Source organism: Phytophthora infestans, genomic scaffold, assembly GCF_000142945.1.
Source record: "Phytophthora infestans T30-4 supercont1.3 genomic scaffold, whole genome shotgun sequence".
In the NCBI taxonomy this organism is placed as follows: Eukaryota; Oomycota; class Peronosporomycetes; order Peronosporales; family Peronosporaceae; genus Phytophthora; species Phytophthora infestans.
In genome coordinates, this window is record NW_003303756.1 from 1,899,717 (window position 1) to 1,922,653 (window position 22,937).

The following is a 22,937-nucleotide window of genomic DNA, read 5'->3' on the forward strand; positions in this document are numbered from 1 at the left end:
GCTAGGGATTACTGAAAGGATTGTCTGTATTGTACTTTTACTACATGCGAATTATAAATAAAAATTCTACAATTAAAAGGCATCGGAGATCAATTATATTCTCTCTAAACTAATATCTCTTGCCTTGATAAGACCCCTGTCCACAACATCTGGGATAAGACAAGCATATACGTCATTCCTCCTCTACCTGGCTGAGCCAGTGGCTCAGGTGAACACACGTGAGACTTCAGTAGACCATGTACGATTCCAGCACTTTAGTAAGTCGCGGTGGTGGCAGCAACAACGTAAGCTCTAACGTCGATGCAATGGAGGCTGGTCGACCTGTGCGTTCACCCACCACCTCACGTCGCTCGAGTCGCACATGGACGTATGCGATGGCCTTTTTCCTAGTGATCGTCATCATGTACGCCGTCACGCCGTCACCGGTACAAGTGCAGCAACGTCCAGCCAAGAAACTCGACGTGGAACCACAGCGAATTATCATTCATGACGATCTACCAACCGTGGACATAGCGACCCACAAACCATCGTCAAGTCAGCAGGGTACCAAGTTCGACTCGAGTGTCAAGCGTGACAAGGGCATCATCATGTGTATGCACAACGATGCAGTCCCCATGGGTCTGTCACTCGTGCGCGAGTTGCGCTGTCTTGGCAACCAGGAACTCGTTCAGATCTACCACTGCTTTCCACAAGAGATGTCGGACGAGAACCGCGCACTGCTACTAGACGCTGACACCCGTTTAGAGATCATCGATGTGTGCACCGACCTTGTGGAGAGGAAGGTGCTGACGCAGAAAGTAGCGGAGGAATTCCGTAGCTGGTGGGTCAAGCCACTGGCCATGTATCATACCGACATTACCGAAGTGATGCTGCTAGACATCGACGATGTGTTCATGCACGACCCGGCAGTGCTACGTACGACAGAGGGCTACAATAAGACAGGCACAACGTTTTTCTATGACCGCGTGCTGTTTAGCCGCGAATTCTTTAACCAAGACGTGAACGGTACCTCTTACCTCAAGCGAATGCTAAACGACTTCGACTACGCAAAGTACGGACTCGGATCTGGAGCTCAGCCATCGAAAGGGCTCAAGAGATCGTATGCGTATCGAGGCATGTCATCTCACGAGCAAGACTCGTCACTCGTCGTAATTGACAAGTCTCGCTCTGGTCAAGCCATGCCGATCATGCTCTGGCTTATCACAGAGGAGCGATTCCGGCGGGAGTTCTCCTACGGTGACAAGGAGACTTTTTGGATTGCGTATGAACTGGCTAGACAAGAGTATTTCTTCTCTCCATGGGGCGTTGGCGGTATCTCATCGTCTACAAATAACGATCTGGAGAACCACAGCGACACACTGTGCGGTAGTATCGTGCAGTATGTACCCGTGGAGAACCAGCCGTCCAAGTTTCTGTATGTGAACGGTAAGGCGATGCTGAATCCGTTCCCCGTGACGATGGACAAACTGGGGTCTGCCACACACAACGTGCTATTCAACACCAACCCGACGCACATTACGCCCCGCCAACGACGCAAGCCGAACGGGCGGACACGCTCGGGCTGGAAAGGCGGCTACGCCATGGAATGCCTCGTGGGGTTCGGCGCCGAGCCGCTACCAGACAAGTTTGCATCCCAGTTGTTGCGACGACGCATGTTTTACTTCGGCATCCGCATGGGCGTGCTGTCTGCCCTCGACCAATGCTTCCCGTTCGAGGGCATGCTTTAAACTCTTAACTAGTGACTTGGTGGGTACTTAGAGATTACAACGTGCTCGCACACGCAATAATAAAGTTCATGATGAACCAGCACGTCCTGTGTTGCGCTTGCATATGCTCAGGCCTCTATTAGGGTATACGGTATACTATACCGGGCGACATCTTACATCTTTAGCAAATCGGAAACCATTATTTCGTGCTAGGCTCCTATCCACAAATTTTAACTCATCGCGCGCAAGGAAGATGCCGGAACCGGAATGTGAATCTGGATCACATTTTGGGCGTCGTGGTGTCGGGGCCAGCAGCAAGGTGCATTTCCGTCGCCTGGCCACAGATTTTCTTAATATTATTAATTCGTGTACTTAGGTATGTGTGCTCGAAACTTCTGACAGAATGTGGTCTCTTGGCCCAAGAGTCTTGGGTCGCCTGGCATGACTTACGTGTACCTATAAATGAAACTCTAAAATTAGGACCTTTAATTGTCTCTTACCGCTCTTACCGCTCCAACACAATCTATCCTTCCGTATCAATAAACTCTGGCGTACGTGTAAACTCTCGCCGCTCGAACCTCTGTAATTTCTGTGGAATAAGTGAGACTCCAGTCATTCCGGATATTTGGAGATGTCCAGCGCAGCGGAAGCTAGCGACGACGTTTTCTTTGAAGGCGACATGGAGGTCACAATGCCCCTCAACGGCAGCCGAGTCGTCGCGACGCCGCCGCGCAGCCATCGCAAGCTGTTGATCTTTCTACTACTGCTGGTAGTCGCTGGTATGACGACAGTCGCACTGGCGACGGGATATCTCACCGATAGCAACAGCAAAAACTTCGCCACCTTCGAGTCGTCCACAGTAAGTCCGCTCAAGACGTTTCTCCATAGTGACGGCAGTGGAGGTGTACCGGAAGACGGCGACATCGTGATCCCTCACCCCGAATCGCCCTACTACCAACGCGGCGAACGGTTCGACCGCAGCGTCATGCGCGATCGCGCCATCATGCTCTGCATGCACAACGGTGTGTTGGCAATGGGGTTGTCACTCATTCGGGAGTTGAGATGTCTAGGCAACGAGGAGCTGATCCAAATATATCACTGCGGCCAGGACGAATTATCTGTCAAATCGAGAGACATCCTCTTCTCTTCCGACAACCGAATTGAACTGGTCGACGTGTGTTCGGATTTTGTGGCGAGACAGATTCTCACTCAGGAAACTGCCAAGAAATTTAAGAATTGGTGGGTTAAACCATTGGCGATGTACCACACGGACGTGCGGCATGTGATGCTGATGGACGTGGACGATATTATGATGAAAAACCCAGCTGCTCTACGAGAGGCGGACGTATATACACAAACGGGAACGACGTTCTTCTACGACCGTGTATTCGCCGACTGCAAGGAATTTGTCAATGATGTTGACGATAAGGAGAAATATTTGCCAAAGCTGTTCCGAACGTTCAACTACAACAAGTTTAACATTTCGGAAGGCGAGGATCCTTCGGAACAAGTGTTGAATTCATTCGCATACCGAGGCAAAACGTGTCACGAAATGGACTCTTCCTTAGTGCTAATCGACAAGAAGCGCGTGGGCCAAACCGTGCTCGACGTCATGCTCTGGTTCATCACGAAGGAGCGTTTCCGCTTTAGATATTCTCATGGAGATAAAGAGACCTTTTGGCTGTCCTTTGAGTTGGCGCATGTACCGTACTCCTTTTCTCCGTGGGGTGTGAGTGTGGTTTCTTCGACGCCTAACAAAGATATGACCAAGCACCCAGACTCGCTCTGTGGTAGTATCTTACAGTACATGCCTGTTGCATCCGAAGAACCCGAGATGTTGTATGTAAACGGCAAGGCGTTGCTTGACCCGTATCCGCAGGGTATCGACTACGTACCCAAGGCCCAATGGAACAACATGTTCAACACATTCCCGACTCACATGACGCCACGTCTGCCACGCACGGAACTAAACACAACTGGTCATGGGAAAATGTACACCGAGTGCCTTATCGGTCTGGGGGCAACACCGTTGCCTGCCTCATTTGCAGGAATGCTGTTACGTCGTCGTCTCCACTATTTAGGCATCGTGACCGGCGTGCTCGGCTCGTTGGAACATTGTGACACGTTCCAAGTGCGTCGATTGCAAGAGCAATCTAACGTTGAGCATACAGCATAACGGTAGATTAAATGTAAAGCGTACATGTGTCTGCGTATCAATAGAGTCTTCCGCTTGTGAACAAACCTGTATCCAAGCACTTAAATTTTATGAGTATGACATCAGCTTATGGTTGTGGTAGAGTACAGTACAGCGAGCTCAACCTCTGTAGTGAGCGATGCGTCCTAGCCGAAATAAATAATTTATTGTTATTTTTCGGAAATTATGCTATTGACAATGCTAATTTCGGGGGCCCCTCCAGGTGCTGCGCCTACTCCGCGCCACACTGAGATTGATGACGCCCTGCACGACATCGAGACACAGCCCTTGACTGGCAATAAGGCACCCGTGTCGCCTGCATCGCCGTATCGGAGACCGTTGCTGCTGCTGTTACCCCTTCTCGTTCTATCCGTCGTGATCATGGTACATGTAGCAGTCATGGTCGGCTACGTGGACACCAGTAGAAAAAGAGCTTTTCGTCGGTTTGTCTTCCGACAAAATACCGACGTCTCCGGAACGCCACATCCGGACTCGTCGTTCTACCGGCGTGGCAAACAGTTCGACCTCGACATCAGCAGAGACCGAGCCGTGCTTCTGTGTATGCATGACGAGGTCCTGGCCTTGGGTGTATCACTCGTTAGAGAGCTGCGATGTCTAGGTAATCAAGAGCTCATCCAGGTGTACCACTGCGGTTCGGAAGAACTTTCGGATGACGCAATAGATCTACTCTTCACTGTCGACGACCGACTGGAAATTGTGGATGTTTGCTCGGACCTCGCTAGTCGCGAGGTTATTACCGACAAAATGGCCGGCAAGTTCAGGAACTGGTGGATCAAACCGCTTGCTGTGTACCACACCGACGTTCGCCACGTTATTTTGATGGACGTCAATGATATCGTCATCAAGAACCCTGTAATCTTACGCGACCTGGAAGAATATAACAAGACAGGCACGACGTTCTTCTACGATCGAGTACACTCTCACTGCACCGAGTTCGTTAACGGTGGTGACGGGGACGGAAAGTACCTACCGAAGCTGTTCTCGAACTTCCCCTACGACCAGTTCAACGTCACGGGGGGTGAGAACACGTGTTGGAATCTTTCGCGTACACCGGTAAGACGTGCCACGAAATGGACTCGTCGCTTGTATTGATTGATAAGGAGCGCGCCGGGCAAACGGTATGGATATTATGCTGTGGTTTATCACGAAAGAACGCTTCCGATTCCGATATTCGTTCGGTGACAAGGAAACCTTTTGGCTATCGTTCGAAATGGCGCACGTCCCGTACTCGTTCTCCCCTTGGGGTGTCAGTGTGGTGTCTTCATCGCCGAATAAAGACGCTGAAAAATATCCGGACTCGCTGTGTGGTTGTATTTTACAGTATCTACCCGATAGTGGGCTCGAAGCAGAGATGCTGTATGTCAACGGCAAGGCGCTGTTGGATCCGTACCCAGAAGGAATCGAGATGGCTACTAAAATGCGATCTAACAACATGTTTAACACAGCTCCCGCACTCATGACTCCGCGACAGGAACGGCAAGTATTGAACAAGTCCAACCACCCAGAGACCAAGTTTTCCAGCGAATGCCTCATTGGACTGGGCGGAGTTCCACTACCTCAAGAATTTGCTGGTCACTTGCTGCGGCGTCGGTTGTTTTACTTAGGTGCAACCACCGGAGTATTTGGAGCGCTGCAGCACCGTGAAACGTATGAAATGCGTCAGCTACTTGAGGTGTAGCCATGCCCCACACTGATCGTAAACATGGTATGGATGCTACGTAAATAAAGTGGTAATACCGGTATCTGGACTGTTCATAGATTTCGAGACCTGACTTTCAAGCACTTGGTGAGCAACTGGTGGGCCACCGAAGAATTTCTAAAATCGTCTGAGATTTTTTTGTAGTTCTGTAAGTTCTAAGTAAAAAATGCTAAACCAGCCGCTCGGCGCCGAATTAAATTATTGAGTCCTAGTTTTATAACGTGACAGATGAATTTTTCTAATGTAAGCTCGTATATCGTGATATCCTGTCGTAGTTTCACCAAACTGGATCCCTTAAAACACTGTCTTGCTGGACAGCGTTTTACAACGTTATGAAAGAAAAAAACTGTCAAATGTGGTCGAATTTGAATGTACGTATCATCACGTGCTATAAGCCAATATCATCGGAAGTAAGCTTCTAAGAGGGCGATCTTATAAAGTTTGGGATATTTCCAAACAATTCAGATTTGCGTTTGACAAAATATCAGGAATGTGCACCACACCAGCCGCCTGGTGGGTTGTATTAGATGTACAGTGTACGCCAAAACTATATGCGCACTCAGTAATTTCGATTTCTCTCCAGGTATAATGATTTTTGTTTAGAACTAATGGTTAAGCGTCGTGAAAATCATTGGAAGGACGACCCTGAAAGTCTGGCTGGGCAAACAGCAATCACTTTTTCACTTTTAAAAATATAACGCTATGCCGTCGGGTCAAAACTACAGGCGCACTTTGTAGTTGCTCACTAGTAATGTAATTGTGGCACCTTTCAGCGCCATCGCCAGGTGCAAACGCTTCGGCATGCCCTTGACAAGCTTCTTGATATAGTCGGACTCGAGACGTGCCCACTCCACCTTGATGCAAGCCTTCAATTCGACACGGCTGTCAAACTGATGTTCATTTGCATACACCCGACCGGCCAGAAGTCCCCATACGCTCTCAATGATGTTGAAATCAGAGCTTTTTTGCGAGCCACTCCATAGCTGTAACGCTGTTTGCCTTGAGGAACCCCTTAGTGAGCTTCGAAGCATGTATATAGGCGTTATCCTGCTGTAATATTGGCTCAATATTGCCCATTTGCAGACGGAGTTTTTTTAGGTAAGGAAGCAAGTTTGCTCGCAACGTCTCCGTGTACTTAGCTGAGTCCTGCCTTTCTTCTAGAAAACCTAGATCCGTATTGCCGTACATCGACACACCCGCCCAAATCATGACGCTTCCACCACCGTTGACCCGCTTCGACATTAGTTTCGGCACCACTCTAATGTCGTGCCAGTAGCAGCGGATCCCATCAGAGCTGTCTAAGTTGAAATTCTTCTCGTCAGTAGCGCTGAAGGTATGGCCGCTGAAAACCCTGTGCTCGAATGTGCTGGCGGATGCAGGAAGCTAGAAAGATCGTACCAAGAAAAGCGAGGATGTCTGGACATGTGCCTTGGAGGTTTGCTCTTTGTAAGAGGTACAGCTCTGGAGACTGACTGCACGACACTGGTCAATGTACGTGTGTGCGGAGCGGGATGGCTGCTGCAGCTGGGCAGAGGGTTTAAAACCCGTCGACTTGCTGAATTGAAGTCATATCCGGCGTTTTGGTGATCGCATGCAGGGCTACCGATTATGGCATTGCTATATAACGGGAGCCCTCCTTAACCATAGATAATGGCATTGGGCAGCTAGTGCCATCACATACATTATGTCATGTACTGCGAGCAAACAATAAATAAGAGCATAATGTAAAGCAAACTAACACCATGTTAATAATTAGCGAGTTGCCTCGTCGGCAGTCTGAGCTGACCAATACTCACCATTTTGGCGTAAGAACAGCAACATTTCTAATGTAATAGGCTGCAAGCTGTGGCGCTCTTGCCCGTACGTCGTCCTGACGACGCTAAAAACCTCTCAACAAGGTTAGAAGTAGGTGGAATGCAGCTAAGCAGGTCGTACCGCGGCTGAACCGCTGCTGAACGGCGACGTTTTTGTAGACTCGCCATAAATGAGCCTTCATCTTCACTGTCTTCCGCTTCTGCTGCAGTGCGTGCAGGTTCTTCTTCTTCTTCCAGGCAGCGGAAGGGCTGCAGCACTGCCTTCTCGGCCCTCGTTAGTCTTTGGCTTCCTCCCAGGACACGCACACACGCCGACTCGAAGTCTGGGCTGTGCACAATGTCCGCGCGTGGTCCTGTGTCACACAAATAAATTTGTTAATAAATCAGCGTGCTAGTAGAAAAAATCGTAATAACGTACCTAGAAACCTTGCGTAATGTGGTTTTAGGGCAGTTAAACCGTCGAACCACACACGCACGTCCAGCAATATTACACTTGTAGCTTGAAGTGCCTTGGACACGGACTCAACCTTTTTTGGGTCTTTTAGCAGCAAAAGAAGACGCTTGTTACAGGATGGGGCGGGGAGGACGTCCACAATGGCGTCGTCCGTGGGGTCGAGGTGCTCCAGAAGTTTGAAATACCGGTGAGCCATGCTGAACGTTGAGCTTTATCGTGTGTCCTGTCGAATTATAGGACGATGGGAGGTTTTCGACCTGCAATATATATAGCCATACAGAATAAAACCTATAAAGCTAGCAACATATTTTACAAATAAATACCAAAAACAGTAAGTACCTGAGTTTAGCCGACTGCTTGAGTGTACGTAGGCGCACCATCAGAGCTTGAACACCGTATAGGTCGTCTCATAGTGCTATATATCAACTTGAGCTGCCCTGTTCAGGCGATGGCAAGCACAGCCAGCTAGCGGCACGCCAATGAGCGTCGCTAGTAATTGGTTAGCGGCGCAGCTGTCCCCTACAAGAAACAAACACGCATCCAGCTGCTTACCAAAGTCGCGGGGCAGCATGCCAGCTAGGAACTCGTAGTGTCCGCGCGCAGAGAGATCGACATCCGACTCGCTCAGCAGTGGTGCCATGCACAGGAGCGGGGTCTTTACGACGCCGTCCACATCGTAGCAAGCAAAGACGGAGACTAAATGCCCCGACGCGTGGCTCCAGCCGTCCAGGATGAGACCAAATCGCTGAGGCATCTCGGACGCGATGTGACGCTCCACAATCAGAGTGAGACTTTCCATTGCTCGCTAAAGTGTCTCGACACAAATCGGGTCCAAATTAGAGTATCTGAGTAGCACAAAATTTAGCTAGCCTAAATATAATCTACATATTTAAATCTGGATAAACGATGGTTACCTTCTAGCAGCGGTATTCTCACAGAAGTGGAGTGGGAGACCGTTCTTGACAATCAAGTCGAACCAGCCAAATATGTTGAGGGCTGACCGACGAACGTAATTTAGCAGCGAACCTGTCTCGGCGGTAGTTGCAGTTAGCATAACAGCCTCGAAGTCCAGGTGTTCCCGACGGACGTGCTGCATTAGGTTGGAGTAGCCATTCCGGCGAGTCTGCTTCTGAATCGTGCCACAACGACAGCGGAAGTACTCCGAGACGATCTCATCCTCGGCGGGACGGCACGGTCGGATGTAGAGCCCAGTAACCTGGGCTGGCGTGAAGGTGGCGTGGCGAGGGAGCGTGGCAAGGACCATAGTAGCTTAGCGAGGGGCTTTGTTCGAGTTGCTCAAATTATGAAATTAGGACGTGAGCAAGCTGTGTCGTATAGCTGGCTTAGAGAAGTGCTGGTAGCAGAGATTTTAAGTAGTGAAAAATCATGGTTGGTTGTGAGAAGTACATAATGATAAAGAGGTGTTTTTCTTAAATTATGTCGGATGATTCTTTAAGCAAATAAATTATTAATAACATCCAGGTAATCGAAGAAATAAATATGTGTATGATTTCATAAGAAATAATGAAAAGATTATGCCGTACTGATCGCATGTCACGAGGATGCTAGTGGGCATGTAACCCGCTTTACTGTGGACAGTACAAGAGGTGACTACACGCCAAGTAGCGCAGTGTTTAGCTAGTGAAGTGGCTGGTTGCAGCGACCGTTAATATGCGAAGGGCCAAGCTGAGCACTGTAACTTTGGAAGCCTACCACACAGCGCGTTGGGGTTCTTTCAACGAATGCACAGCGTTCGTCTTCCTTTCCGCGATGGCATTGGCAGAAAGCCACCGCGGGTAAGCTTGGAGCCCTGGCCTTGTTTATTGTGCGAATTCCTGACGTGGTTGCAGTTGGCATCAGGGATGGCCATGCTTGGTGTCAAGTTTTCTAAATATTCACTTGCCTCGGTAGTCCTAATTTTCAACCAGGCTGGGATACGAAAATTTCGATTTTTTAATAATCAAGCAAATGCTGATCACTTAGTGGCCATTAACGCCGGTCTCAGTTTAGATCTGTCCATGTGCTTGTTCCCACCAATTCTGAAGCCGTGCGCATGGACCGCGCTATCGATCTTTACATATCTCCTGCGTCTGGTCAATCGCTTGTCAGTCCAAAAATTCCTACAAGTAGCCGATCAAACGAAGTCCACTATGCCAGACTTCACTACTTCACCATCGGATGTCGAAGCTGCACGTCTGCTCTATCGCTCCAGATTCTCCGTGGCGTCACCTCCATTATCCCCTAAGCTATTGGCATGCATTCCCGTGTTAGTGCTCGCTGTAGTGACCACCATGGTGGGTATGACAGTCGCTGTCAACAGGGGCGATGTCGATTTTGGAACCGCCAACAGCGTCGCCGTCAGCAGCTCGACGACGTTCCTTGCCTCCGATGTTTCAAACAACGTATCCCATCCGAACTCGCAGTGGTATCAACGCAGTGTCCGTTATGACGAGACTGTCGGTCGCGACCGTGGAGTAGTAACTTGCATGCACGACGGTGTGCTACCATTGGGTTTGTCACTCGTTCGTGAGCTCCGATGTTTGGGTAACCGCGAGCTGATTCAAGTGTACCATTGTGGTCAACAGGAACTGTCAAACACATCCAAGGAATTACTACTTGGTGTGGACGATCGACTGGAGTTGGTGGATGTATGCTCCGATCTTGTTGAACGTGGTGTGATCAACGACAAGAGAGCAAAGCAATTTCGAAGCTGGTGGATCAAACCCCTTGCCATGTATCACACTGATATTCGTCATGTGATGCTAGTGGATGTGGACGACATTTTTGTTAAGGATCCTGCAGTCCTGCGTGATTTAAAAGGATACAGGACCACGGGCACGACATTTTTCTATGATCGCGTGGTGAGAAACTGCAGAAAGTTTATGAGCGGTATGGACGGCAACTTGCAATACATGGACAAACTCATTTCGACGTTCGACTACAAGCGATTCAACATTACAGGAGAAGCCAAACCGTCCGAGAACGCACTCAAGTCGTTTGCATACAACAACAACAGTTGCCACGAGATGGACTCGTCGCTTGTATTGATTGACAAGGTACGCGTTGGTGAAGCAGCAATGGATGTCATGCTTTGGTTCGTCACGGAAGAACGATTCCGCTACAAGTACTCGTTCGGTGACAAGGAGACTTTCTGGCTTAGTATGGAGATAGTACGTGTGCCGTATTTCTTCTCGCCTTGGGGTGTTAGTGTAGTGTCGTCGTCCCCTAACAAAGATATGAAGGAACACCCCGACACGCTTTGCGGTAGTATCCTCCAGTACATGCCGGTAGATGACAACAATCCGGAAATGTTGTACGTGAACGGAAAGGCATTGGTGGACCCATATCCGTCAGGCGTTGACGGTATCGCCACCTCCCGCCGCCAGAATCTCTATAACACGTTTCCTACACACATGGTACCGCGACAGAAGCGGACGCCGACCAAGCCGTCTCGGCAACATTTTACCATCGAGTGTATGGTTGGTCTAGGCTCGACTCCGCTTCCTAAAACTTTCGCTGGCTCCTTGATGCGTCGCCGGCTTCATTTCTTGGGTGTTTCAACAGGTGTGCTTGGCTCGCTCCAGCATTGCGAGACTTACAAACTCAACTTCTAATTAGAATCGTCTAGATTTAGAAAACACGTGTTGCTACATTTATGAAGCAAAACAAATAAAAAGAAAGTTGGCCGAAAATGCTTTTTTTAATTATGAAAGGAAGAATTGAGCGCTTCTTCTGAGATATCTTTTTGATATCGAGACGTGGTAACTACACTTAGAGCTCCCCCTTATTTTGTACGTTCGCAAAGGCTTCCACAGCCTCTTTGCGGGCGTCCTCCAGCATGTTCTACAAAATACAAATTAGTACAATTTTAATACGTATTGTAAAATTTGAAGCACCTCACCCTGCGGTCTGTTTCGGGGATGATATTCTTGACGTTGACCTTTCTCTTCGTGTCGCCAGTCTCTTCAGGCTTAGCTCCCGTTCCAGCATCCGTCGCTGTGGCTTGGCTACCCGTATCGGCGGTTTTCGCTGTCTCCTTGTCTGCTGCAGGGTCAGCTGCGTCTTTCGCTAGGTCCAAGGCAGCCGAGAAGCCAGCCTGGCACGCCTGCTGACGCTCAATGGGCGGCAGACCCTTTAGCGAAGTGCAGGCATCTAATCGCAGCGACTTCATGACTCCCATATCAGGACCCTCCTTGCAGAATCCTTCACATCCCGCCGTCTTGCCCTTGTTAAAGCCCTGACCGCAGTGGTTGAATAGATCTGGACGTGGCAGTCTCTCACGCCACTTCTGACACGCCTCCTCGCGGTAGTGCACGAGCTGTGATTGGCACGAAGACTTGCACGATGCGTCCACGGGGTCCACGAGCGCAATAGCGCCCACCACGACCAAAGCTGTCCACGACGTCTTCATTTTCCTGTGTCTTAAATGCTCGCTTCAAGGGTGAAAACTCTACTGAGCAATAACGTCGCGTCCGCTCATTAAACGACTGTTCATGTCATTCCTGCGATCTAATGTGCGCCACTTCAACGGCATGGCACCCACATTAAAAATCAAATTTAACCCATCCATTTCTATACAACTTGGGTTTTTGTATCTTGCAGCACCCATCGATCCAACGTATTGTATATCTGATCCATAGATGGACGACGCAATGGATGCACGTCGAAGCACTGCTGCATCAATTGGCGGTGTGTGGAGGGTAATGAATTCGGGATGGGGACGTGGTGACCTTCTAAGATCAACGCCGCTGCATCTCGCGACGTTAAATTCGGGAATGGAGGTTGGCCGCTGAAAATCTCATAAAGCAGTACGCCAAACATGTACGAGTCCGAGAACGTTGAGAACAAATGTGGGGGTATTATGGACTCGGGAGCCATCCACTTGAGCGGACCGAAGCCGTGTCGATCATCGTCGAAGTAGAATGATCCGTCAGTACCATTAAACCCACGCAGACGTCGAGACAAGCCGAAATCACACACTTTGACACTGAAATCGACGTCTACCAAGCAGTTCCGTGCTGCGATATCTCGATGCAGAAAATTGCCCTGGTGAATGTTGACGAGGCCGTGTGCTGCATCTCTCGCCATTATCGTTCGCGAAAATAAACTCACTTGTTCTGATAAAATTCCAGAGTGCGCGTTGATACCCAAAACATCCTCCAAGCTTCCATTCGGCAGATATTCAGTCACCAAAGATAGACTTTGAGAGTGTGTAGACCCTTTATCTGCTCCGGTGTTGCTTACACCAAGTAGCTCGACCACGTGTGGGTGTTTTCCAAGTAGATTCATCACAGCTGCTTCGTGCTGGAACTCAGCGAGAGCGTCTGAATGGCCATACACATCCTGATTCATCATTTTAACGACCACATCTTGTGACGTGCTTTTCCAGCGTGCAAGCACGGCGTCACCGAATGATCCGTGACCGATTGGCCGAATGAGTTCCAGATCTTCTGCTGGAATGTCCAACACGTTCGGTGCTACATGCTCCATTCGAGTATCCAAGAGAGAAAGATCGGACGACGTTGTCACCCCCGCTGCAGTGCCGTTATAGCAGTGAGCTGACAGTGCATGAAGTCGGATGTACAGCAGCGATACCTTGGTTCCAGCTACGATCTTGGCAATGCAAAGCTCGTCGGTATCATTGGTATCTTCTGATCGCGTCGTATGGCGGTAGAGGTCGAAAGATACACCGACAATATCTCCATGCCAGCGGAAGGATTTGCAGTCCTCACCCTTTATTCCGAAGCGAGTACTATGCTCAATTGACACGGTGACTAACGTGCCTCGTTGAATACGAAGTGGCTGAGCGCGGTGTCCAGTTTCAACGTCATTGTGCTCGAGAGCCAGCTCCAGCATCGACTCACGTTGTTGCTTCAAATATGCCCAAATATCAATTCGGAAGAAGTCACGTAATGCAACTTGTGGCGGGCCAAACGCACTGAAGTGAACTGCATCGTGCGAGGCGGTTCGGTCGTCTCCCAATGTCTCCTGCTGACGTGTAGCCGAACTTCTCCGTTGATTAAAAACATCCTCATAACTTGTGTGCATGTGCCCTGTATCCTCGTCCTGTTCGTCTGTTGGTTCTTGTTGTAGTGAGCGAACAACTTCCCTTTGGAGACTTCGAACCTCATCACCGTCATGAAATTTAGACAGAGACGAGCGCTTTTCCTCAGTTGGGAGCGAGATGAATCCACCGTCGCTGTCCTCTTCCAATATTCGCTCAGCGTCATCATCCACTTCAAAGTTGTCATACGTCACCGCTCTGGGGGCATAAAAACTCGGGAGCTCGTAGTCGAACTCGTCGTAAGTTCTCCAGATCTTAGCGCCACTATCGTCGGGTAGATGATGGTCTGATAGCAGCGTGTGGACATGTCGTCGCTGCTCACTGTCATCTTGAGGACGAACTGAATGTCCTGCCGGTACGGGGACGGGGATCGGTCCTCTCCGGAGCACGCCGTTCGGAACGTACAGTCTTGATCGTGTGTATATGCGGCGCGTAGGTCTCTGTGGATACGATGCACGTGTTAGAAAATAAATACGAAATATGACTGAAGCGTAGAGAAGATGACGTACCCGGCTACGTTGACGGGAGCTCTCCGTCTCTTCTTCTTCCTCTGCACTCTTCACTTCGGGGGCTTTTTGATTCTGTCTGAGCCAATCCATCATGCAGAGTGCAGCCAGCTTCCAGAGCAGTGACTCGTACAGCGCATGCCGTGTCTCTGACGTCGTCGAAGCTAGCGTCCTCTTCTTCTTCGTGTGAAGGAAATCCACTTGACGCAACCATTTCCGCGTCAACAGATCTCGGACGCTAAGTTTCATAGCTACGCAAAGCAACCACATTAACTCATGCAAGCATCAGTCGGACCGCAAGCAAGAAAATCACTTACTCAGACAGTCAAGCAATATATCACGACACGCAGGTGACAAGTGGTCCAGTTGGTCTTCGATTGCTCCTTCCACGTAGCTAATGTCGACTTCTCCGACCGGTGAACGCGGCATCATAGCGATCTGAAACATCAGCATGCCGATGGCCGCACTGGAATGGCAAGTCGCAATTATTGGTCACGGATCAAAATTTACAGCAATAAACATAGACAGATCCACGTACATATCAGCGTCTCGATTCCTTTTCGTTGCCGGCACAAGAGTGCAGCCGCTCAGGATCAAATCCACGTGCAGCAAGAGCGTCACTTGCTCCTTCGCCATCTACAACGACGTGTATATCTGTCGATAAAAAACTTAAGTTCCCACGAGATCGATAGCAGCACTAACCACCAAGTCGTAGTGCAGCAGCTCGCCTGCCATGCTGAGTCCATGACTGTGCAGGAAATCCACGATCGCAGCCACTTGAAACACCACGTGCCTCAATTTCTCCTCTGTGAATGATATTGGGTCTGTAAAGCGCTCTCTAATGGTCACCCAGTCCGGCTGTAGATTTTGCACCAGTACCCAATTGTTGCCTGCATCCCAGATCTGCAACAAGCTCTGGAACACACCCGGTTGCCTCGCCAGCGTCGCCATCACGCGTCCTACATGCTCCAATTGCCTACAATTAAGCACGAGATAAGTACGACAATATTTGCATACTGTGAACTCATTGCAGAGCATTGTTACCACTCCGTCACCGACGCCTTGGAGAAGCTCGAGAGCAGAACGTGCCGTCTGTGCCGGGGAGCAGCGAAGTCCGCTGCAACAACGGAATGTTGGCATTGTAGCGCCCTGGAGTGCATTGGCGACTGGTAGACATGTTTGCATAAGTATCGCGAGGATGGAAAGCGCTGGAACGGAGCGGTGAATGGATTAAACGACTTGGAGATCGACTGTATCATGGTGGAGCCATGTTGGTGACGTTCAGTAGTTCGTAGAGACGCGGAAGGGACCGAAATTGCGACGTTTGGAGTGGAAGCGTGGGGTTTAGCGTGGTGTTGATGAGAAAGTAGGCTAAAGAGGCCGGGACGGCCCCGCATAGACGCGTCGCCGGCGACAGAGGAAGACGTCGCCATCACCGGCATGACTGAGCTTGTGGGGCAAGAATGATGGTGGGTGAAAGTGAAAATTTGATGAACAGAATATTTTCAAATCAAAATTTAACAATAAATGTTTCATCTTTTTCGTTTGTTTTTTTCACTTGACACTGCGAAAACAAACAGGATTTGACAGTTTTGTTGTTGTGTTGCAATGCACCTACACTTCACCGACACTTTCATGTTCAAAATGCGCAAGATCACTAATGACAGACCATAAGTTGATGATGTCCACCTCCATGGCCACTTCGATTGTCGCCACGCCACGTCACCACCAAGTGTATCCAGTGGATTTTTCCCCATAAAAAATCACATTGGGCGCTCGCCTTGAATTCTTCTCGTCGCCAATACAGTTTTATGTGCTCTTTTTCAGGTAACTGTACATAAACACAGCCCTTTTCTACCGGAAGAAGAGAACCGAGCCCATAAGGTTCATTGCCCAATTCGGCGACTCGCCGTCAGTACCTCTTCAGTCAACATGAAGGCGCTGCGTGCTGCCGTATCCGGCTCGCGTGTGCGTTTCATGCAGGACGGGTTCGACCTGGACCTGACGTACATCACTCCCAAGCTCATTGCCATGGGCTACCCAGCCTCAGGCGTCGAGAAGACGTACCGTAACGACATCAACGAGGTCGCCAACTTCCTCAACTCTCGACACCCGAACGCATACCGCGTCTACAATCTGAGCGAGCGCTCGTACGATTACAGCAAGTTCGAAGGACGTGTGAGTGAATGTGGCTTTCCTGACCATCACCCGCCGCCCCTGCAGCTGCTATTGGACATTATGAACGACATGATCGAGTGGGTAGCCAAAAGTCCCAAACACGTCATCGTAGTGCATTGTCTCGCTGGAAAAGGTCGCACAGGTGTCGTGTGCTCGTGCTACTTGCTGCTTACGGGCTACTACGGTAGTGTCTTTAAGTTGCGCAAGGAGCGCGAGCTCCGAGAGCTGGCGAACTCGAGTATTCGCGACTTCTGGAACGCTAGAGGCCAAGGAGTGCGCTTCCCCAGTCAGGCACTGTATATTTATTACTTTATTAAAGTACTACGCAGACTGGGACGTATGCCGGCGCAGATCCCGCCACTGCGACCAGCCAAGAAGATGCTACTGCAGAGTATTGTGCTCAACGGAGTGCCCGATTTTGAGGCTCCACCGAGAGGAGGATGTACCCCGTTTCTACAGGTTTTACCAGCCCCGTCACAACATCATCAGCCCCATTTACTCTACAATAGCTCGTGGCAAAGACCCAAATTCGAAACCTACTTGGCAGACCCAAACGGATCGATCATGTTCGAGGTACGTGACAATTAGTGGGGGCAATTAATAAGTATTTATTTTGATTAAAATAATTTTCTTTTATAGGTAAATGCAGAGGTGCAGGGCGACGTGATGGTGAGGTGCTTCCACGCCAACACGACCAATATTTTGGGCAAGCACATGGTCAAGATGTTCCATTTTACATTCAACACCGATTTTTTCCACAATTACGTAAGTGCCGTCCGTACTGTTACTGCAATTATTGACAATATGTTTCTAATGCAAAAATTAATTGTTTTTTATAAAGAGCAATTTGTATCGCCTGCCGAAGGTGGAAGTGGATGAAGCCACAGGAAACCAACGATATCCGGATAATTTCCAGGTGGTTTGTCACGTGGAGATGCTGGATCAGAATGGGGATCCGTTTCCTCCAAAGTCTACGTCTTCGTCTTCAGTCTTGCAGTCAGACAGTAGCAGTAGCATTCGTGACGATAAAGTAGAGCAGACTCGGACTGTGAGACCGCAGTCGGCGCCTCCGCTGTCAGCGCCGCAACCACGTCGCATGACCGTACCGTCTCAGCCCTATTATGATAAGCAGATCCAACGTCAAGCCTCCTTGAAACCCGAAGAATCAACGCCTACCATGCAGGGCTGGCTGTATAAACAGGGAGGCTTCGTCAAGAACTGGAAGAAGCGATGGTTTGTAGCACGCGAAGGCAAGATGATGTACTATCACGGAATGTCGGATGCGACGCCGCTCGGTGTTGTAAACTTGCGGCGTATCACAGTGGAGATATGTGAACCACACGAGGTGAACGCAAGGAACAAGTGTTTACACTTCTTCAAGGTCGTTCCTCCTAGTGCTGGCCAGCGCACGTATTATTTCGGTGCCCAGTCTGAACAGGACTTGGTGGGCTGGATCCACGTTCTTGGTGCCCAGTCTGCGTACGGTATCGTTAACGGTATGTTGCAACGGAGAGCTTCGATGCAGCGCAACAATACGTTCGCTACACGTGCGTCATACCAGCAGGAGTACCATTCACACAGTCGTGGTGCTGATCGACGGCGTCCCAGTAGCGATGGTACGCAAAGTTATCATCTGAGCGACACGAGGTCTTCGCTGCCAGCTATGGCGATGTCTGCACCGCCATCGGCGTTTAGTACACTGCACGACGTACGTCCATCGACACAACTTAGCGCTACTAAGCTTGCATTCGAACTCACTCCGAGTGAAGCCAGTCACTTGCCACAACCATCAGAAGCTGACGCATCAACGTCACGACGTGAGAGTATGCCAAGTGATTTCTCGGACGCTGCGCACCGTGCACTAGACATGCGCTCGTTGTCGTTCACTGACAACGAAGACCAAGAGGGCGACAGACTGTCGTCGACATCCGCTATGCCTCAGTGTGTACCTGCAGAGCCTGTTGCCGACCTGACTAATACGTTATCGGCGCGAGAGCAAGCGTCATTGTTGCAAGAAGTCAATGGATTTGAAGCTGGAATCTACATTTACTCGGCAGATGAGCTGCAGGAGGCGGCTCTGTTGCAGAAGTATATGCGGGCGACTCGAGGGGCAACAGGTCGAGACGGAGCTGACCCGGATCGGGCCGCGAACGGACTTAAGGTCTCGCCGTCGGGCTCACTGAGTCGGCAGCTGCATCATTATGTGGTGCAAAGACGCATGGGCGACGCTGAGCAATTGCTGACGGAGCTTGTGTTGACGAAATTTCCGAGACTTATCGATGCGATGGACCACGACCCGCTGGCGTTCACTCAACTGATCGCTGGCGGAGATATCTCACTAGCGAGCAACCGACTACAAGACCAGGAAGATGTGACTGCTCCTGCTGTCAGACAAGACTCAAATGGTAATCGTCGGGCTGTCTTCTTCTAGAAGTGTCTATTTGCTACAATACTACGGAATAGTTTACTGATCTTGGGGTGTTTTACGATCGAACTTCATTATCAAAAATTGAATTCTTAGGTATGAGGACAGTGGTGAATGCAAGGGACGGCGTTCTTGATCAGCCAAGACCGGTAATTGACGAAAATTGTTTACGTGAAGGTCCATAATGCGTACTCTTGTTGGGCTCATGCGTTTTGAATATACTGTAGTAGTACTAAAGAAATACGTTCATACGTTTTTAATTAAACTGTAGTACATGCATCTCAGAAATACTACCTTGGTACTAATACATTCCTTTAGCAATTGATCACGACGAATTGCTTGAAATGTTACCTTCCAGCGGGGGAAATGTTAGCCCTGGGACCACGCTGCGTCTTCTTCGCATTATTTTTGTCGAAGACTAGGCCACCAGCGGTCAAGCGACAGAGGCCCAAACCAAGCTTTGAAGATTTTCCTTTGTAGTGTCTTAGGAGGTCTCGGTAAAACCGGTGGCGGAACACAACCTCTCGCGTAGGCAGGGCGCTTGTACCAGTGTTTGGGCTTGTGCAGTCGACTTGTGGCTTGTTGAGAGTATTGAAGAGTGAGAAGGTTCAAGATTGTACCGCAGCTAGCATGGCAGCACGGAAATCGAGTCACAAAATATTCGACGGACCTCGTATTGGAAGGGTATGTACAGTACTTATGCAATCAGTAGTAGCATTGTATACGTGGCTCTCAGCGTACATGTCGGATGGTACGGCATCGATGAATGAGTGGTTAAATTACCGATTAAAGCGATGAAACCGTTTTCCACGAACAGTAAATAACTTAAATGGGATTTGGAGGGGTAATTTTTAGAAAACATTTTCACCCAATAAAAGGGAAAACATGAAAGTTTGTTCGTGCGCAAGCTTAAAGACACTTGTGAAATTTGCCACTATGCATCTCCGATAGAATAGATTATGTCCTCATGGCCTTAACTCCCAAAACGGTCTGGCGGGATAATTCTGGGCTGATGATCAGTCTGATCGGTATCAATTAAAAAGGAAGTGGGTACATGCATTGGGCTAGCAAGTACCAATAATGGTAATTGGCATTATTGGCCGCGTTGTAAACAGAGCTCTGGGCCATGCTAATTGTACGATGCATGCCCAACATGGCATACTGACACCTCATCCTACCCAACCAAAATGGTACTCTCGACATAGCAACGTACAGTTAGCGATCAGGTTTGTTTCTTCAGAAATTTAGCCGCTCGATTATAAACCTTGGCTGCCTCGTAGTTGTTAGTCCTCAGCTTTGCCGCAGAACGCAAGTGCATTAGCTTCTTCAACGCCCCCAGGAATCGTTCTTCTTCAATACCATCTTCGTGCGATGCAAGCGGCTCGACCCGACGCAGCAACCGTCCGTCATCTTCGTTCACAACTTCAGCAGATACGTACTTCCCGGTCATATTGTCGCTGTCCTTGGTCGCTGTGATTGCGGTGCTGCTGGCGTGAAGAGTGACCGCAAGCACCACCCCATATACGTGAGTCGCATACTGTATTTGCAGTGCAGTCAGTATCTTTAAACGTCGATGTGGGCGAGCGACTTGTCTTTTGCTGAGTGAATTGCGGAGTGAGATGAACTGCGACAGCAGCAATGTTGGCTTTCATCTCTAAAGTCCCTCTCAATATGTGCACCCGTAAGAGCGAATATTATTTGATCATTAATCGTCTTGAAAACGTTTTTGTACTAACTGTATCTTCGATATTACATAACCTGTGTAATATTAAGATAGGACCCTACCGCGCATATTTGAGAAGGTCTTCTGTACGTCGTGACACCATCACAGTGATATTGAATCGTTGTCACCATGATGATCCCTGTGATCACGATACGGTAGTAATGCGTAGGTCCCACTTATGCGTTTTTTACTGATGCATGTAGAGTTTATTAGCGCCTTTACAACTTGTGATTTGTAAACTCCAAAGCTGCCAGCTTGAAAATACATGTACTGGTACAGTCCTTTGTGAACAGTAGTGCACCTGTTTTCGCAAGGGTGTATGTGCCAACACATCAGGTTTTCGCACTCAGATACAACAGTGCCAACCTCTTTTGCATGTGGAGTACATGTAGTGTACTGTATACAGAAGTTTATCAAAGGGTGCACTATATCACGTCATGCTATTAATGTTTCGCTTTTATTGGGTCGTAAAAAAGTTCCTTAGCTACTAGCTTTGTATAATACTTCAGTATACTACCACATAGGTAAGATTTCTGCTAGTGAACAGGTTCGCGAACCCTACGGAGAGGATTGTAGATGTATTAAACAACAGTTTTGGCATTCTTGCTTGTTTTAATATTCATTACTAATAGTAAAAAAAATATGTGAAGGGTTAGGTGTCTAGCAAGCAAATTTTAAATGGGTACTTAATACGTAAGTATGCGCGATAAGTAGGGAGGAAACAATTCGTAGTTTCTTGTTTTTCCTGGTACATGTACCAGGTAAAGGAGCTTACCAGTAGTTCAAGTAATCAAAGTTTTCGTTGCCTAAGTCTGAAACTATTATTATTAATATTTTAACACAATCTGCGTTCTGCCTTGCAAAGCCATCCGGTTGAGCGTTATATTCGTCGTGACCAGTTGCTACATGTCCTGGTTGCTGCTGTTGCTTTTTTGTCACCATAGATCGACCCTTTAATTTACCTAAGCTATTTAACAAAAGGAATAGAATGGGACCAAAATGTAGGAGTGTCAGCTCTTCGCCATCTTAATTATTTGTTGTTGAGTGTGTTCATACTGTACTGGTACATGTAATAGATTGAGGAAGCTTTTGTGTTGTTCGGCAAAAATGAAAAGTGACTATTGTAAACTAGAGCTTCTAGGACGTCTACACTTTCTCCTTGATCTTGTTTAGTCACTAAACTCCGTCCCGTAAGCTTACCGTGAACTTTACCATAAACTCTACCCATTTTTAGGTACCATACTTTTACATGTCCATACCGTAAAAATTCCAACTGTCCGACCGGGTTCCAACCTGATACCGGTACGATCTGCCAGTTAAAAATCGGACTTTGCGCGGTACATGTGTTACACATAATAAAACAAAATTAAAAAATCCCTTCTCTCTGAGGGCCCACAGCCATTCTACAAACCACGGCCACGAGCGCGCAGCGGTGAGGGCGGAGCGCAATTCTACGGCCCTCCTGCGACCTCAAGGCCTCGGTCGCACCTCTACGCGCGCGGCATCACTACCAGGGACTCACGCCTCACTACTCCCGCCGTTGCCGCCCCCGTAGATGAATCATGTGAAGTGAAATAACCCGTAAGGGCGAGCGGAATGCTGCTGGATGCGGCCGAGACTATCTACGACCTACATCGAGGCCACACTAGTATTAAATATGGTAAGTCTTTGCTGCTGCATAACATGAGTGAGCATGTCGTTTCTAACTTGCTGTTGCAGCTTTGTTTGTAATATAAGATAATGCGTTAGTGCGGAAGCTGTTATCAATTGCCAGGAATTATACTGTTCAAAGCGTAAGGTGAGATCTGGTGCTGTTACTTAACTGTACTATGTGTACTACAGGTTCAGCGCTTGGGGGGGGTTTGTTACGAATGAATTTTGGCAGCGCCGACGTGGTGTTGGATCGACAGCGTCACCACGCTCAGCACGCTCGTGCACTGGGTTATATGTGCGTCAAGCTTTCCAGCCTTGTGTAGATTGCGAAGGGCTTTCAGTGCCGTACCCGCTGCTGCTGCTGAGGACCCGTTCGTCTTCAAGAAGTCCCGCGTGCTCACTTGCGCTTTCTCACCAAGCGCGACCACCTCACTCTTGAACGCAGGAGACGAAGCATCAAGTGAAAATCCATGAGGTAAGAAAAGCATCATGTAGCCTGC

At 48.9% G+C, this 22,937-nt stretch overlaps 8 protein-coding genes across 8 annotated transcripts; 6 read left to right on the forward strand and 2 right to left on the reverse strand.

The window, feature by feature from the left end:
• Positions 1-236: 236 nt before the first annotated feature.
• PITG_02392 (uncharacterized protein) lies at positions 237-1,809 on the forward strand (the record flags this gene model as incomplete). Its single annotated transcript, XM_002907279.1, has 1 exon — positions 237-1,809. One exon carries the CDS (start codon positions 237-239, stop codon positions 1,725-1,727), a length of 1,491 nt encoding a protein of 496 aa, XP_002907325.1.
• A 528-nt stretch (positions 1,810-2,337) lies between these two features.
• On the forward strand, positions 2,338-3,882 carry PITG_02393 (uncharacterized protein; the record flags this gene model as incomplete). The annotated part of the gene is made up of 3 exons (XM_002907280.1): positions 2,338-2,485; positions 2,621-2,880; positions 2,941-3,882. The coding sequence occupies 3 exons, from the start codon at positions 2,338-2,340 to the stop codon at positions 3,880-3,882; spliced, it is 1,350 nt and encodes a 449-aa protein (XP_002907326.1).
• A 399-nt stretch (positions 3,883-4,281) lies between these two features.
• PITG_02394 (uncharacterized protein) lies at positions 4,282-5,599 on the forward strand (the record flags this gene model as incomplete). Its single annotated transcript, XM_002907281.1, has 2 exons — positions 4,282-4,951; positions 5,025-5,599. 2 exons carry the CDS (start codon positions 4,282-4,284, stop codon positions 5,597-5,599), a joined length of 1,245 nt encoding a protein of 414 aa, XP_002907327.1.
• Positions 5,600-10,179: 4,580 nt separating this feature from the next.
• On the forward strand, positions 10,180-11,027 carry PITG_02397 (uncharacterized protein; the record flags this gene model as incomplete). The annotated part of the gene is made up of 3 exons (XM_002907282.1): positions 10,180-10,749; positions 10,834-10,954; positions 11,014-11,027. 3 exons carry the CDS (start codon positions 10,180-10,182, stop codon positions 11,025-11,027), a joined length of 705 nt encoding a protein of 234 aa, XP_002907328.1.
• Positions 11,028-11,124: 97 nt separating this feature from the next.
• On the forward strand, positions 11,125-11,502 carry PITG_02398 (uncharacterized protein; the record flags this gene model as incomplete). Its single annotated transcript, XM_002907283.1, has 1 exon — positions 11,125-11,502. One exon carries the CDS (start codon positions 11,125-11,127, stop codon positions 11,500-11,502), a length of 378 nt encoding a protein of 125 aa, XP_002907329.1.
• A 67-nt stretch (positions 11,503-11,569) lies between these two features.
• On the reverse strand, positions 11,570-12,329 carry PITG_02399 (uncharacterized protein; the record flags this gene model as incomplete). The annotated part of the gene is made up of 2 exons (XM_002907284.1): positions 11,570-11,731; positions 11,790-12,329. The coding sequence occupies 2 exons, from the start codon at positions 12,297-12,299 to the stop codon at positions 11,660-11,662; spliced, it is 582 nt and encodes a 193-aa protein (XP_002907330.1).
• Positions 12,330-12,460: 131 nt separating this feature from the next.
• PITG_02400 (protein kinase) lies at positions 12,461-15,618 on the reverse strand (the record flags this gene model as incomplete). The annotated part of the gene is made up of 7 exons (XM_002907285.1): positions 12,461-14,206; positions 14,258-14,392; positions 14,462-14,709; positions 14,776-14,924; positions 14,997-15,094; positions 15,161-15,434; positions 15,503-15,618. 7 exons carry the CDS (start codon positions 15,616-15,618, stop codon positions 12,461-12,463), a joined length of 2,766 nt encoding a protein of 921 aa, XP_002907331.1.
• A 742-nt stretch (positions 15,619-16,360) lies between these two features.
• On the forward strand, positions 16,361-19,108 carry PITG_02401 (phosphatidylinositol-3,4,5-trisphosphate 3-phosphatase, putative; the record flags this gene model as incomplete). The annotated part of the gene is made up of 3 exons (XM_002907286.1): positions 16,361-17,209; positions 17,276-17,401; positions 17,478-19,108. 3 exons carry the CDS (start codon positions 16,391-16,393, stop codon positions 19,065-19,067), a joined length of 2,535 nt encoding a protein of 844 aa, XP_002907332.1.
• Positions 19,109-22,937: the final 3,829 nt, after the last annotated feature.